Source organism: Tiliqua scincoides, chromosome 2 (assembly GCF_035046505.1).
Source record: "Tiliqua scincoides isolate rTilSci1 chromosome 2, rTilSci1.hap2, whole genome shotgun sequence".
In the NCBI taxonomy this organism is placed as follows: domain Eukaryota; kingdom Metazoa; phylum Chordata; class Lepidosauria; order Squamata; family Scincidae; genus Tiliqua; species Tiliqua scincoides.
The window spans coordinates 16,753,085-16,769,760 of record NC_089822.1 but is presented as its reverse complement, the minus strand read 5'-3'; the positions used below and the strand labels follow the sequence as shown (position 1 = coordinate 16,769,760).

General features: G+C 42.9%; 2 protein-coding genes across 2 annotated transcripts in view; one reads left to right on the top strand and one right to left on the bottom strand.

The window, feature by feature from the left end:
* Positions 1–3,001, top strand: part of LOC136639870 (leukemia inhibitory factor receptor-like) — a 93,610-nt gene extending 90,609 nt beyond the window's left edge. Inside the window, exon 20 of the mRNA XM_066614466.1 lies at positions 164–3,001. Within this exon, the coding sequence (XP_066470563.1) occupies positions 164–802 (639 nt within the window). The 3' untranslated portion in view covers positions 803–3,001. The remainder of the gene's footprint in view (positions 1–163) is intronic.
* Positions 3,002–9,735: 6,734 nt separating this feature from the next.
* Positions 9,736–16,676, bottom strand: part of EGFLAM (EGF like, fibronectin type III and laminin G domains) — a 97,052-nt gene continuing 90,111 nt past the window's right edge. The window contains exons 20-22 of the mRNA XM_066615301.1: positions 12,940–13,023; positions 11,818–11,921; positions 9,736–10,679 (exon numbers count right to left, since the gene is read on the bottom strand). Coding sequence (XP_066471398.1) covers positions 10,525–10,679; positions 11,818–11,921; positions 12,940–13,023 — 343 coding nt within the window. The 3' untranslated portion in view covers positions 9,736–10,524. The remainder of the gene's footprint in view (positions 10,680–11,817; positions 11,922–12,939; positions 13,024–16,676) is intronic.

Sequence of the window (16,676 nt, the reverse complement as noted above, 5' to 3'; positions counted from 1 at the left end):
TGCAGCCATGGAGGGCAGACTAAAAGGGGAAAATAACAATATTCCGTTAGCTAATATGATTCTCTCTCCTGCTCTCACCACCTCAGTCCAGTTTTGTTTTAAAATTGCAAATCCTGAGCATATCCCAGTGTTCCTCTTGGTCATTTCATTTTTCTGATTGCAGGGAAACCCTAATGTAAAAACCCTGGAGATGAATCCATGCACTCCCAATAACATTGAAGTGATTGAAACGCAGTCGCCCTGTCTCAAGATAGAGGACACCGCCATGATATCACCCGTGGCAGGGGAGCTTCCTGAAGATGGTTTTGACTCTGAAACAGAGAGCCACATCGTTGTCTCCTATTGCCCGCCCATCATAGAAGAAGAGATCTCAAATGCACCTATAGATGAATCTGCAGGATCTTCCCAGGTCATTTATATCGACATCCAGTCAATGTATCCAGCTGCAGATAAACTAAAGGAAGAAGCCGAGGTTGATTGTGTGGCTGCAGCAGGCTACAAGCCGCAAATGCAGTTGCCGGTTAATAGTGCAGGAAAAATGGACTATGCATCAGCTGCAGAAGAGGATGTGGACAAGGCCGCAGGCTACCGGCCTCAAGTGAATGCCCCCTCCTGGAATAAGGGCTGTCCAGATTCTCCGACATCCATTGAGAGCAACAATGAAAATGCTTCCTTTGGGAGCCCTTGTTCCATTAGTTCTCGGCAGTTTTTGATCCCATCCAAAGAGGATGACGATTCTCTGAAAGCCAATAGCATAGGGTGGTCCTTCACTAACTTCTTTCACAACAAATCAAATGATTAACCCAGGGGCCCTTAAGGTGGCTGTTTGCTGGAACCTGTTTTAATAACTGCCTTGGAGATGCTGTGCAGAGGGCTTCTAATTTCATTTCAGTGAAATTGAATGTTAACCTTGTTTAAGTTACAGCGGAAGCGGCAATATTTTGTTTTCCTGGAGGGCTGAAATACTAATTCACAGCATCTCTCTTAGGGGAAGGCCTACCTCAGGAGGCCTAACCCTTTCTTCTAACTGAAACCAAAGAGCACTAGGAGGTTAGTGTCTGTTTTGGGGCAGCTCTCCACATCCTGCCCCTCCTCCCCCCCACCCCCACTGTCGTAAGGCACAAGGCACTTTTTGTGACTCTTTCTGGTTGCCTGTCTTGTTTTGGTATAGTTGCTGTAGCCAAACCCTTACCGAAAATGCAGGAAGAAAAACAATAATTGATTGTCAAACTTAATTTGTTGCCCCAAACCCAGTGATGCAAACTTTGAAGTCGTAGGTGCAAGAAGGATTGTGGAGGTTAGGGGCCATTTCTCCTGCTCAAAGTTATTTTTCAAACAGTTTGCACTACAGTGCCACAGCTGATGATCATTTTAAGACACTAGTCCTCAAGGTGCTCTAAAGAGCACTTTGTTCGTTAAGGCATTTCATTCCCTTTAACTTCTGTGGGACTAAGCCAGTGGAAGAACTCCAGTTGAAACAGCTTGGCAATCACAGCCTCTGCTATGGCTATATGTGACATTAGTTTTCCAAACCTCAATACTACTTTCTGTAACCTACTGCATGAATTGGTGCAGTGGTTGACTCAGGGGTACAAAACTGAGTGTAACACTGATTTTAAAATTGCTGTCAGGAATAGATTAATGTTTAACTTCCAGCTTTTTAAGCAACATTATATTTCCATACTTCTTTAAAAATAATAATCAAATATCTACTGTTTCCTGACTTCAAGTAGTCAACCTAGGTTGCAACACTCTCCCTGACATGGTAGTTTTCTTCGTGAAAGGAATGTGGTGTTTTTTTTCTTCCTGTACAGAGGAACATTCAATCATTATGTGAACTTCCATCTGCAGTCTGAAGTGGACATCTACTACATAGATCCAGGTTAATTGTTCAGTGGGGAACTAGGTTTTATTACTGTGCCCATGGAAACAACTCCATCAATTATATTTGCATAAGAATTCCTCAAGTTTGCTATAAAGCAGGAATGCTCAAGTGATTGTGGGACACAGTCTTCCAAATCTCTTCTGCGCAAGCACCAAGCAACAGGAGAATGCATCCATAGTCTCATTATTCCTGGGGCCTGGCTTTACCCATCAGTGCATCCTTTTCATGTATAGACAACCACAGATGAAGCCACCTTCATTGAACTTCTTTGAATTTCCCTGCAAATACTTGCCCAGATCCAAAGCAGAGAGCAGATTGTGTTTGTATACATACACCACAGACTTCATGTATTCAAACTCTTCTTGTTAAGCTATGACAGGCAGAAGGACATAACTTTTCAAATCAAGGCCCTTGGGGTGCAAACAGATGGGCTCCAGTTTAAAACAAAGCAATGTCCAATCTTAACACTAACAGCATATGTTTTGCTTATGCAATTCTGTAATTACACACTACTTATGGAGCTACCATTTTTTATATACATTTGAAGCATAGATTTCCACATTGGCAATTTGGCTGTTCAACACTTTGAATGTAGCAAACTGGAGAAGTTGTATCAAGGGACCAACCTACTGAGCCTGCTTTTTATTCTGAGCTTGTGAAACCTGCATGTTAGCTCAGCTGTGTCAGAGGCCTTCTGATAAACCATGGAACAGGTCTGGGATTTCCAGCTGCTATCCGAGATACTTTGTTTTTCTGGTTACATTCAGGTCTGCCATCTTTTGAATGAGTGTTTTTAAAATACGTGGCAGAAACTTGGGGAATGTGTGGGGAAGTTTCTAGTTTTCATGTGAGCTTTGCAAAAAGGAGTACTTAAATAGTAATCATGTTTGTAGAGTGCCTTTTAATGCAGTGGCATCTTTATTACCTTCGGGGAGTTGGGAAAAAACACTAAAGTCTCCAAGTATCTAGGAGTACCCCTGTTGGTTTTCAGGGACTGTCATGCATTAGTTGACAGTAGTACCAAAAAACCTTCCTTGAAACCAGATAATCTCTGTAACTAGTAGAGTGCCCTTTTATTTTATTAAGCTACATTTGAATTCAGTCCCTGTCTGTCCGTCCCCCCCAAATGGGATTTGCTCATCTGATTCCTGATATGTGGTTAAACAGTCTGCATGGACTTGTTTGTATCATCCTGCCAGGTAATAAAGAGAATTTTACCATACGTTAGATACAGGTCTGTGACAGAATGACTGTATCCACCTAGTATGAGATAAAGGTACAGATGTCTTTAGTGGAATGTCAGTCTTCTGCAGGGAAAGGAGTCATGCTGTTCCAACTGAACACAATTTATTTGTTTCCATTCCAAGCTAGTGTGCTATCATCCTGTCCCATCCTCAGTTAGGTAACTACCTGTACTGATCCCAGCATTAGGTTACAGCTGAGATATGTAAGAGCGCCTACAGCTAAAAACACACGCATAAAATACCTTAAGATGTGTTCATTTTAATTAACAAACCACAGATTGAAACAACATGCTGTGCTGGGTAAACCTTACATGTAAAAAAAAAAAGTGTGTTACCCCTGAATTTTTGCAGTGAAACCTCATCCCTAAACATTTACAGAGCTAAAATGGGAGTTTGGGGGTATCATGAAATGCCTTCTAAAAATCCCCCAATTTACCTTTTTCATGGCTGTACATAGCCACTCTGTTCCACCCCCCCTCTGCTGCTTCAACACCATTTTCTTTTTCAACATGGGGTCACCTTTCCCTGTGATCCTAGCCTAAGAGGGATCATATAGCGAATGTGAATGTCAAGACACTACATAGCCCATCAGGGTTGGCTACATAGCACTGTCTGACAGCCTGCCATCCCCATATTGCTAAGGCAACATATCCTTCATTTTCACCTGGCCTCATTACTGTTTCTTGTGGCTCATCCTGGCAGTTTAATTGTTGCAGGATAATGAACGAAATGGAAGTATTCATCCAGTTGCTAAGCCAACTGGGGCACATTTTTTCATCCTCTATCCCCAAATTGGAATGCTTTGGGTATGGAAATTTTGCAATAATATTCCTATCATCTTGCCCTTCCCCCACTAATCTCTGATTTAGTATCTATCCAATTGGTCCAGTTCATATAGCCTCACTGTTGTTGAGACTAACCTGGGGTGAATTACTAACACTCTTTTATCTTATGAAAAGAAATGCAGCTATGTCTTAGTGAGGGGGAGGCGGAAAGGGAATCTCCAGTCTTCCATACCAACTTTTGTTCTTTCTTTGGTGTTCTTTTATAATCTCAGTTAGCATTTCTAGAAATTCTGAGGTCAGGTTCAGTGCTTCATAGGAAGGGTGAGGCCTTCATTCTCTTGCCTTTTTGATTTTTCAGAATAAGTGTCTTGCCCTGAGCATGTGGAGATTAGCCTGGATGTGTTTCTAAGGAGTGTTTCAGACAACAGAAAATCCATGTTTCATTGAAAAGGACTGAATTGGAAAGGTTGTCTTTTCAGGTGCAGTCCATAGAAATGTATTTTGAGGAATCAAGAGATTTGTTGCAGCTATGATGAGTTATTGGGGGGGGGGAAGAGACTTCTGACACTTCTTTAGATAGCATTTTTACCATTGGTTTGTGTATTTTTGACTATGAAATGCCATGCAGTTAATTCTGGAGTATGCTGCTTCTTTTGTTTTGAGCCAGATGTTTTATATTGGGTGTTTTTTGGTTTTTTTTTTTGTAATTTTGTTTAAAAAAATTTTATTTTGAAGAGTATCGTTACATTTAATCCAGTATGTGTTTGTTGCTTTTTGTAGACTGACAGGGAGGGAAGGGGCTGTGAATCCAGTTTTGTGAAATGGCATTTTGAAGGGTTTAAGGATGTACATTTTGATTAACCCATATATGATATACCTCATAAAAAAATATCAGATGTAGTAAGCTAACTTCAGATACAACGTAGTGTATTGCACCCCTGGGTCACTTTCTTCTCTTCATATGAAGATTTCAAATTCATTGGTGGGAGGCGCAATACATCCTCCATAGATTCTCTGCTATAGTCATTCTGTTCAGTGGAGACTATGTAGGATAACAGGTTGGTGGGTTGCGCCCCCGATGCTTGCAAATCCTAGTTGGGCTAGCCTTACTACTGGAAGCAGCAGGGACTAAACCAATGTGCATTATACAGTGTTTTGCATGCATGCCCTTATTGTCCTTCAGAATGGACCCACAATCATGGCTCAGAAAGATTCAGAAGAGTGCCTATAGTCCAAAATGCACAGAGACTTTAGCCCAGGGCCACCCAAACAGGGCCCGGGGTAGGATCCATGGTTCAGATGAACTTGTCCGTCCAGCAAGTAGACCTTGCCAATTCGCCCTCGCCATCTGGGTAGACCTGGGCACCAGGATGCTCTGGGCAGTTGCGTTTGCCCAAATGTCTTGTACAGTCTTCTGGGGCGCCGGTCAACAGACACAACTGCCCAGAGCATTCTGGTGCCCAGGTCTACCCAGATGGCGAGCCACGCAGGGGTGGAATGGAAAACTGCGGTCTGAATGGGGACCGCATTCGGGGTGCACAGCAGTTGCAAGTTTGGGCATCGCTGCTTTAGCTCGTTGCTGGTTCCTGCTTGCCCATAGGCAGGACAGGATGTCCATCTGCACAGCAGCTTGCTAGGTGTTCACTGTTTGGGAGGGAGCGTTTGGGAAAAAGCTGACCTGCCTTTCTCCAGGATGCTTCCTATACTACAGGAGAACCACTGAAAGGCTGAACCAAGAGTGCAGATGTGCAGACACAGCTAAAGATTCATTGCAACTTATCTCTTAAGACATATATTTTCTGCATGAAAATGCTTTAACCACCATTTCAGAGAAACCCTACGGAGTGAGTGGTTTTATTTCCCCCAAAGCACTCTGCTGGAAGGCATCTAAATGCTTCAGAAGTCTTGCAGCATTGCACTCTCAGTATGTGAGTGGGTCTTTTTCTAGTGCTTCAGGATACTAAAAACTATGGGCTTCCTTAGGGCTGTGTCCTTGAATTTCAATTACTTCATACGCTGTGCGATCCCTGTGAGTCCATACTTGCGGTTCAGTTGTGGCTGTGGCCCAGTTGGTCTTTGGTGTGTTCAAACGTCAGTCTCAAAAAAAGAACCCTTAAAGTGGGGATAGTTCACAGACTGCTTATACTAGTGGCATTCAAACTAAAGCTCTGTGGAAGCTTGTTGGGAGTATGGAAATGTCATATACACCTACAAGGGTATGGTGTTTTCATAGGGTGCATTCTCAGTGCAGACAGGGTAATGTCTATGCACTGGGTGCATGTCTGGCTACTAAAATATGCCCCCAGATCTTTTACAAAACTTAGTAGTTCCTCAGCAGACCTATCAGCGTGGGATGTGTTCCTCAAAGATAGGATGTTTGAAAACCACTGGCTCGTACTGTTTTTAGTAGAACTACGCCATGATGTGAATGTGAATTGCACACTCTGAGCATTGTGGGATAGAGACGACATCATTTGGTTTCTTGCTTTTTTCCCCATGTGGTTGTGTGGCCTTTGGAGGCTGTCATTGTGACTGTGAAATCTCCTGCAGTGAGATGAAGCAGAACAGAAGGAAGTACGAATGGAGAAGTTGTGCTGGGGGTGGGAGTAGATAAAGGAAATGGGAATAAGGGGTGGTTGGAAGGAGCTTTGAAAAAGGTAATTGTAAGCAAGATATTATATGTAAAGAGATGTTACTTGCTGTATTTTATAGCTCAATGAATTCTAATGGTTTTTATTTAGTGTAAATGGCATATTAAATGTACTATGGTAATGTGAAAGTAATTCCAAAGCTTTTTTGAAACATTATAGAAGCATTATAATATTGAACTGACTGGAAGACTCCAATTTATCCATATTCCCCCCTCCCCTCGGTCAGCAAGCAGTTTGGCCCAACACTAACCTTGCTTTTGATCAGTGTACATTGGGCTGCTGTATTTGGTGATTTGACACCAAATGGCTCAGGTATCATTTTGTGTCTTAAGCAAGCCTATATGATATATGCAAATGAATGTACTTCTTATTCTACTATATATATTGAAATCTCTGGGATGTCTTTTGAGACTACTTGCAATCTCACCCTGGGTCCTTAGTGTTTCTGAAACTTGTTTTTGAACGGCACTCTGAGAGAGAGAGAGAGAGAGAGAGAGAGAGAGAGAGAATGACCATTTTGAAGTTTCAGAGCCTTTGTTGGGTGCTTCATTGGGCACGTAGGATTCCCTTCAGTGCAAAACTAGACTGGTGGATATGAGTAACACCCAACTCTGCTCTGAAGTAGCATATATCCATGCCAAAAACCTGTTTGGAATTGAGGGGATGGGTGGGTGGGGGCCCTCCCTCTACCTCTTCCCTGCTAAACATGATTGATGCTGTCAAGAGTTTGCTGTGGGTAGCTTGGTCTTGAAAGCATTTGAGCACAGGATATCTATGGATTTGGGGCTGGTGCTTCATTGACTATCAAAGATAAAATGAGGCATTCAGCAGCCATGTGCTGCTAAGCAAAATTGCTCAGGGCAGCTTTTGAAATGGAGAACAAGATTGGGACACTATTTTGCATTGGGGAGAGAGAGAGCAGGGGGCAGCAAACTATCATTAATGTCATGCTAATAAAGTACATTTTAGCATGAACATAAAGCTGTTTGTCTAGTTATTTGTATGGCAACGTATTACTTAACCCTGTTGTAGAAAATATGCATGTAATAAGACTTTGCCAGCATATTGCCATGGAGTTTAATAAATGTATTTTCCTACACTCTCCCAAATGTTTTTACATATCTGTTTTGTTGATAACTCTCCCCCACCCCCAAACCTGCTTTCTTCTGTTTTTACTAGTGGAACTTCATCAGTGACAGTGAAAACACCCCAGAAAGCTTAAGAAATGTGTTATCACAATAAGTGATAACAAATCCATTTGTTATCCAAATGTTCTCCAAATCAATTTCCTCCAAAGATTTCAGTACTACCAAGTTAATTATGGGAAAGCTGCTATAGGCAGATGACACTGAATGTACAGAAAATGCTACAGCCGCTATAACCGCATTGTGAAAATCCAGGCTGCTGATACTGTAATTGGGCCAAGTGTGTAGAAAACAAAAGGTTCCATGTGCCTCCTCCTGTCAAGTTTTCCAACTACACTTCCAAACAAGTTTCATTATCCACTTGAAAATGCCACCACTGACCGCTTCGTTGACACATGGGGTCCTGGCCTACGTTGTAGCTTCACTGGTTACCTAGAGCCCAAATTTCAAAACAAAAATACTTTGACAAAATGCCATAGTTGGAACACAATTTTAACATCTTTTCAATACCTTTAAGCCAGAAAAGACATACATTTTCAACCACCTAAATTTACACCCCAAAAAATGGTAAAACCACATTTCACAAACATTTCCACGGAAACTGTAGAATAAACACGTACAAAAGGTCCTCGCTCCACCATGTCACATCAGCTTTCATCTTCCTCTGGGGAAGGTGGGCAACATGCTTGAACTCTGTAAAACACCTACTCCTCTTACAAAATGATGCTAGCTGATCAATGCCGCAGCTGCTGCTATATAAAAATATACAAGTACAAAATTACTGCTATAAAATGCGGTTGTTGATTTCTCGTTGCTTGTAGTAAAAAAGTAAACCTTTGCAATAGTAAGAACTGTCCTCTTCAGCAAATGGCATACTCGGGGAAGGAGTTAACTTTGGAGATATTTACACTGGATGCAATGAAGCTGCAACTATGTGTGTGTATATATATACACACACATTTTTTTTTCTTAGTAACTGCAGCTTATTGCATCTGAAATAGGATCATGAATGCATAAATACAGTGCTTTAAAAAAAAATGCCACAGTCTGTTTGTCATTGTGCCATTGCAAACTGTAAAACATACAATTATTTTGTACTACTCTGAGTTGGAAAGCTTCCTAGTAAGCAGAGTCATTCAGCTATTCATTACATTGGGGTAACTTGGAGTAATGTAAAACCTTCTGTTGACCAACAATGCAGATTATTGACCTCTCTCTGCACATTTCTGTGTAGGATAAAGAGTGCTTTGCTGGTACAGCTGGGAAAAGACTGAAGGTGAAGCCAGAGCCAAGCCTAGCCCAAGTTGCCAAAAACCACACCAAATTCTGCTGCCCCCTGCAAATAAATCCTCCCATCTGACATCAATTGCCACCTTGCTTTCTCTGCTCCTGTTACTTTTTATAAATTGGCTGGGGGAGGGTTAGGATCTCCCTGTTTCCAGCATCATCCTCATCTGGCCACTTTGCAAGATACAACCAGGGAGGAAAGGAAGTGGTGGAGGTGGCAATGGTAGCTTTGTTGCCATGATCTCAGAAGCACCACCAGAGAAGGTAAACTGGGCCCTCAATCTCCTCTCACGTGCTCTTCAAGGAGAAGAGAATGCGGCGGCAACAGCAAGCCAGGTGAGGTGGCAGATGGGCAGAGGAGGTGGGGCATTCTACCAATTTGTCACCACTTCGCCTTGCCATTTCAAACAGCCATTTCATTTGGCCTCAAGGACCACTCCTGGCCAGAGCTAGTTGGCAAAAACCAGAGGAACACATGGTTAGATCTCAGCCTGGCTGGTACCACTTCATTCATAAAGGGGAGATGGGATTTTGCTTGAATGAATGCTCCTCCCACATGCAAAAACAGTCCCTATGTAGAAAACTACATGAGAGCTCATTGTCCACAACCCTTCAGGCCAACATGCGAGTTTTCCATTTGGAGGGATTTCTTTGCATATACTGGTGGGGGTGGGAGGGAATCATTTTAACATGACTCACCTGCCTAGCTGGACTCTGAAGCAGAACTGTTTGACCAAGTGATGTGCTGTGGGCCCTGTAGTTAATTCAGAGGGTGTAATTTCGGGGGATGAAGGCAGCAGGGATGGGTGCTCTATTTCTCTTCAAAGCAGATGAATGTGGTTTCAACAGACTATGTTGCTACTAGAACTATCATGGCTGCTGGGCATATCAGCCTTACTATGATGTGACAAAATCAAGGCTGTCACAAGATGGACATGCCACCATTATTCTGCCTGACCTGGATGAAGATGAATGTGATTGTATAGGCCAGAGCATTACTTTAAGACGGGTGCTGGAAAGAGGGAATCGAGGTACTAGCACTGAAAAATATAGACAAAAACTTCATACTTCTCTTGCAGTGAAGCATAGTGGACAAGGCAGGAGCTAAGTCTATTCCCAGGGAACCAGGAGGTTTTGCTGCCTTCCCCCCACTCATTTGTTTGCTGTATAAATTAGCTGGTACACCTGGAAGTGGCTGATCATCTCTGCATGTCTGAAGCTGTTAATGGCTGACAGTTCTGGCAGAGATAAATGTTTATACCCAGTAGAAGATGCGGGAGCCATAAACACCTGGGCCTCTGCCTGCCTGCCTGCCTGGAATACCTCTGCCTCCAAATATTCAGTTTTTATTGAAACATCACAACATCCAAAGGGGTGTGGAAAATCGGCCTCTTTTTATGCTTTGGCTCCAGTTTGGTTCTTGCTTTCAGGGCCTACTCGAGGAGTCCTCCTGTGTGCAAGTTAGTCGTTTGATTGTGGCTGATGTGCGTGTCAGAAAAGTCCTTCGGCATGAAGCTTCTCCTCTGATTACTTGATCCCACAAGTGTTAATGTTCTTCCCATCAGCTGCATCTTCCACTAGTGAGATATGGTAATCTGTGGAAAGTGTGAAGTGGGAGATACAGCCCACCAGTCCTCTCATATACTGTCTGTTTGTATGCAGGGCTATTTCCTTCATTCCACCTAACAGAGACAGAAAGAAAAGAAATAAATCAGTGAATGGCCAGTGGTGTAGCTAGAGGGGGTGCAAAGCACTAAGTTTTGCAGGCATCTGAATGCACTGTGCAAGTGGCCCCTCCCCTCCCCTTTGGAGCCATTCTGGGCGGTGGGAGCAAAACGGAGGCAAATGCCTTGGTAAGCATGATCTCAAACACTTCCACAAAAGCAACAACTACCATGGATGCTACCCTGGATTTTGCAGCTAACCTGGGGTTCTCCCTATGATTAACGGTCTAACCCTGCTATTTTCAACAGGTCTGCCATGGGACATTGATGCGCTACAAAAGGTCACAGGTGTTTGGAGCACAGCAGTTGTAAACTCTTCAGGGTTCTGCAGCTCTGTCTTTAGGGCAGCTGTCTCTGGCTCAACCAGTAGAGGAAGAGAGACAGACAATTTGTTACCCAGACAGTTGCCCTAGATTAGAAACAGAGCCACAGAAACCAGAAGAGTCTCCTGGCAGCTGGAACTGACATAACAAGAGGTAAAGACCATAAAGAAGACCACAGAGGTCAAGAAAACTTTGAAAATCACTGTTTTTACCTGGATCAAAAACTGGCTTCAACCACAAAGAAATGATTCACACACAGCTTTTAATATCTATGTAGCTGAATTATTAATAATAATTATAATTAATTATAATATCTGTCCAAAATATTGTGCTTGATTATAACAAGAGGTGAAATACACACTCTGTCTGTTGCAGTTGATCTATGAGAGCAAGTTATCAAGCTATATCAGTGACTTATCCGTCACTGCTCCCATGGCAAAAGTCCACGAGGCTGCCCCCTTGCATGATGCCGTCCCACCATACCTTCCCAGCATGATGGAGCCTCACACAACTCCAGGACCAACTGGGAAAGCATTCTGAGGCTTTCCTGCAGTCTTAAACAGTACTTCTGGAAGGCCTGAAGTTCTGTTTCTGATCGCCTGGGAAGGTTTCCCAGTAGGTCCTGGAGTTGTACGAGGCTCAGCGGCTGGGGCGATTTGTCCTGTTTGCCCCAGCCCAGGTCTGCCATTGAGTGGTAACTTGGCATGCATGAACCATCCTTCCCACAATCCTCCCCAAAGGACTCCAAAATTTAAGAATTAGGATGATCTTACCCACATAGAGATCCCCATTGATGTTTAACTGTCTCATCATGCCTGGTGATTTCCCTGTTCTGGCACCATAATCATCCACTGTTACCTTCCCAGACTGTCCATCCCTTAAACAGAAAGAAAGAAAAAGAAGTACTTTAAGATTATTTCACACTGTAAGGCCCAAATCCTAACCAACTTTCCAGCACTGGCATAGCTGTGCCAATGGGATGTGTGCTGCATCCTGCAATTGGGTGGTAATCACGGAGACCTCCTCAAAGTAAGGGAGGCCTTACTTTGTTCCCTTACCTCGGAGCTGCATCGCCCTTGGTGCTGGAAAGTGGGTTAGGATTGTGCCCTCAGTGATTTAACATGGACAGGCCCACAGCAAATGTTCCCTGCTGCTACACCAAACTACCGTTATAATAGTATTGCCCAACATATTTGTGTGTACACATGACTGTGATGCTGGCTGCATGCCAGGTGAGTATGACCCAGATGAGTCTCATGGCATTTTGATTGGGATGATCCGACTACTCTCTTTTCTTTTTCAACCTTTCTCCCTTCCCTTGAAGGCAAACTGCAGTTCTAGCACCTGCTGAGACACTTCTCACTGAACCCTTTCCCTGGGAAGGCGGTCTTAGCTCCTTGGCCTTTCTTCCCTCCCCAGAAACAGAAAAGGCTGCTGCCTTGCCCATCTAGGTTTGCTTTTCTACCTTTCCCCCCCATCTTTGAACCAGCAGATTGGGGTATCGTGGCACCATAACTCCATGCTCTCTGAAGATTTGGGTGCAGATTGATGCACCAACCAGTTCACACCAGGTGGGGAGGGTGGAACACAATAGAGAGCCTTTCAGAAGACCTGACAGAACATACAGGCTTCTACTGGAGGAGACATATGATGGAGTGGTCCAAGACCATACAAGTAGGATTATATTTGCTCATTTTAGGCCTGGTCATCTTTGCCTCTCTTTCACACTCTCTGCTGCTAGTGCCCTTGCCTTGTTCCTCCCTCTGCTGTTATTCCCATCTTAAGTTGATATTATACACTGCTTGTGAGAGGAACTTGGCCTTCAGTTTATATTACTTAAAAAAGCACTACATATATCTGTGTCAAGCTATTAAAAAAAAAAAAAAAAGATTTACCGAACTGCCTTTACTCTGTGCCACCTGCCATCATTGAAAGAGCCATTCACGAGAATGGAAGCAATGCCACTGCCCAGATTGTAGCTGAAACCAGAAGGAAAAATGTCCATTAAAATTCTGGAGACTTTACAACCCACGTTTCAGTTCAGTCATTTTTCTTAATGAAATCTAAGTGGACAACATGCATCACAACTGACATGGAGCCATTGCAAACATTATCTGTTGTGTCTGTTGTCTTGTGTGCTCCCTGGGGCATGTGGTGGGCCACTGTGAGATACAGGAAGCTGGACTAGATGGGCCTTGGACCTGATCCAGCAGGGCTCTTCTTATGTTCTAGAACTGGAGCTGAGATTAGGAGTGAGCTGAAGGTCTCTCAACTTTCTTTCTCTTTCAGAAATGGCTTTACTACCCTCCTGTTTTAACCATGATTTCATTGGCAGCATAGTTAACCAGAATTCTACTGGAACCAAGATGTGAGGTGGCAAAGGGAGAGTGTACGATCCTGCAGTCAGTGATCATTAAGGGCCCAACTATACATGTCGTTAATTGCAATGGTACACAGTACCTGAACTGGGATTAAGGCAAGGGTGTGGAGAATCAGGAAGGCAATGCAAACCTATGGAGTTCTCCGCTCATATAGTAGTGTGTTTTAACACAGCAATGGCCTCTGAAGAATGCAGCAGGCACCATGAAAATAACTTTTCAGAGAGGGAAATAGCTTTGTTTTATGGTGGAAATTGATGTCTCGGAGTAACTTACCAAAAACATGTTATTGGATTCACATTACAATATTTTCACAATACAGTGGCATTCCCCATTGTAAAGCGAGGGTCCACAGTATTTTTAAATGAGAAGCACACATTTGAAATTTGCAAAAAAATAAAGAGTAAAAGGCCTTGTATAACAAAATAGGACATTTGCCATAGTAAGTCATCTGTTTTGTGCTAAGTTTTTCTCTTTCTGGTTTTTTTCTGCCTCCGAAATGGTGTTTCTAACTGCAGATTGAATTCTGTGCAAATTCACTATGAGTTTCTGATGTTCAACTGCAGGATTTCCAAATTCTTGAGTCTGAATTTTTCCACTTTTTCCTTTTTGTGCTGCCTTTTTGTCAGTATCTTAACCTGAAGTACAGTGATCTATAAGCCTTTGGCTTTGAACAGCACTACACAAAGAAATATGCAGAGAAATCTGTTCTGAGTGAGGTGTTGCGCTCTTGATTTTACTGGGAGAAAGATTTCATACCCATTAAACTATGAAAACAACAAAAGCCCTGAAATAACTTTTTATCCAAGGTTAATTTCAATTGCTGTGGCAGTTTCTCTTCTGAGGAAAGCCAAGCGTTCTGCAAGGTAAACCACAGGAAACCACAAGAAAATGACTTTGTTTCTATATGATTAATCTATCACATTTTGGCAACTTTTCTGTGTGGCCCTCACCATTTGGCAGGGTAATACAAACTGCTAACCTACCTCACCAATGTAAGGTTGCTCACTCTGGAACATCTATATGGGTTCTTCTGTCAGGTACCTCTCTTTGATAAATCACATAAATGCTGTTTCACTGAACCCTTGATTTAGCAGAATTTTTTGGAAATAAACAATGTCTGGTGTACACAGAGGTCTGTTAAGCAGAGCTTTAACAGCAGAATTTATTTGGTAGAGCCATGGGCAGTCTGTATAGTAGTTAAGTACAGGAAGGAGCTTGGGGGGCAGGCTTGCCTACTTTCCAGGACACCTTCAATGCTGGCACTGCTACTCTCTGTCCTCAAGCAGAACACACAAGGATCAGAGACATTTCTCCATTCCTAAGGTTACTGTAGGAAATAAGTTCCACTTTCCTGAGGAACTCTTCATTCCTACAGCAGCCTCAGGAATGGAGAAATGTCTCCATTTCTACAGCACTGTGCTTGAGGATGGAAAAGAGAGTGGCAGCACCAGTGCTAAGGAAGTTCTAAAAGGTAGGTAAACCTGCCCCTGTGTCCTCTCCAGCACTTGTCTACCTTAGACTGCTCTATAAGCTCTACTGCTACTCTCCTAGCATGAGACATTCCTAGCATACCCCGGTGGAGCGTGGAGCATGGGGCAGAACAGCAATGTTACAGAAGTTTTCTAAAGTAAAGGTTTACCGGACTAATGGGGGAAGGGGGTATCCAAATTTAATAGACTTTCAACATTAACAACACTCCTTCCCCACATTTGTCCATTAAATGAAGAGTTTGCTGTATTTATATAGTATGATTAATGCGTGTGGTGGTAGGCAGAGTTGCAAGAAGAAGAAAGGTTTCTAGAAACCTAACACAGGAAAGGCAATGGAAGGAATGGAGAAATGATGGTGGTAATAGTAAACAAGGGAAGAATACACGTCTCATTTAGTAACACGGACTTCAGCATTAGAGGAGGAGGAGGACATTGTTATTGCGAAACAATGAATTTTGACAAGGGGCCTGAAGCAAAAGATAGAGAAGATATCACAGAGGTGTCTTGGGAAGAAGTTCCAGACATAAGGAGCAGCGAGAGGGAAAGAATGTAGTTGCTAGAAGGTGTAGGAGACTTGAAGATGGCCAAGAACTGTCAAGAGATATATAAAGATAGGAGAGCAAGGCCATAAGGTGATCTAACAATAACAGTGGATGGGGAGTTTGTGTTGGATCTGAGAGCAAACAGGAAGCCAGCATAGGGATTTAAGGAGAGATGTAACACACAGAAAGAAGAAAGAGTACTGACTTTGGTTGTAGAAAGTGATGAGGGGCCCAAGGTACAACAGTGGAAACAGGTACAAACAGGAAGGAGGATATCAGAAGGGTGCCAATAATTGTCACCCTTGAGAATGAGAAAGGTTTTAGTGTGGTAGACTCATTTTTCAAGAGTTTTCATCTCTCTCTCTCTCTCTCAGAGCCAGAATCTCATAATACACCTTCTAATGCATGCATGCTTAGCCAGAATTAAGCTCCATTGTGTTCCATGAGGCATATTCTCAAGAAAGTGTGCCTAGGTTTGAAGCCTCTGTGCACAAGTTAAATTGCATGAGGTGTCTCCTGTACATTTTACTGCATTGTGAAAATGGGATTTTATGGCTTTGTGTCCACATATAATCATACCAGGAATGACAATAGTTTCTTCAGAAAATTCTGTGTTGCTTACTCTGAAAATAAAACCAACAAAAGGGAGCAGCAGGTTCACTGATACGCTGATAGCTTGAGTAGAAAAACAGAGGGATTGGCATTTGAAGACTTCCCTTTTATCTGGCGTGCTCCCTGGGGCATTTGGTGGGCTGCTGTGAGATAAAGGAAGCTGGACTAGATGGGCCTATGGCCTGATCCAGTGGGGCTGTTCTTATGTTCTTATGTTCCTTAGGCAATGCAAGGGGAAAATTTCCCAGAGGGCAGAATGCTAGGTTAATTGTCAATTTCTGGGTTTACATGTTGCATTTGGCAGAAGTAACATTTGTTTCTGAAAAAAAAAATGAGTTGGAAAAACCCTTGGCTGCATTACAGCCAAGCAAACGGATTAAAAATAACAAGCAAAGCAAAAGAAAGGGTATTCCTTCACTTTCCCATGAGACCAAACAAATTTGTACTCTCTTCAATCGTGTTTTCTAAACTGCCCTCACTCCCCCCCCCTTCACCCTGCAGGGAGAAGTTCAGTGAGGGTTATTTTCAGCCGACCCAGAGATACCAAGTCCATTTGAGTTCTGGATCCACTCTGGTCCAGTGAAATTAAATAATGCAAAAGTAAGGC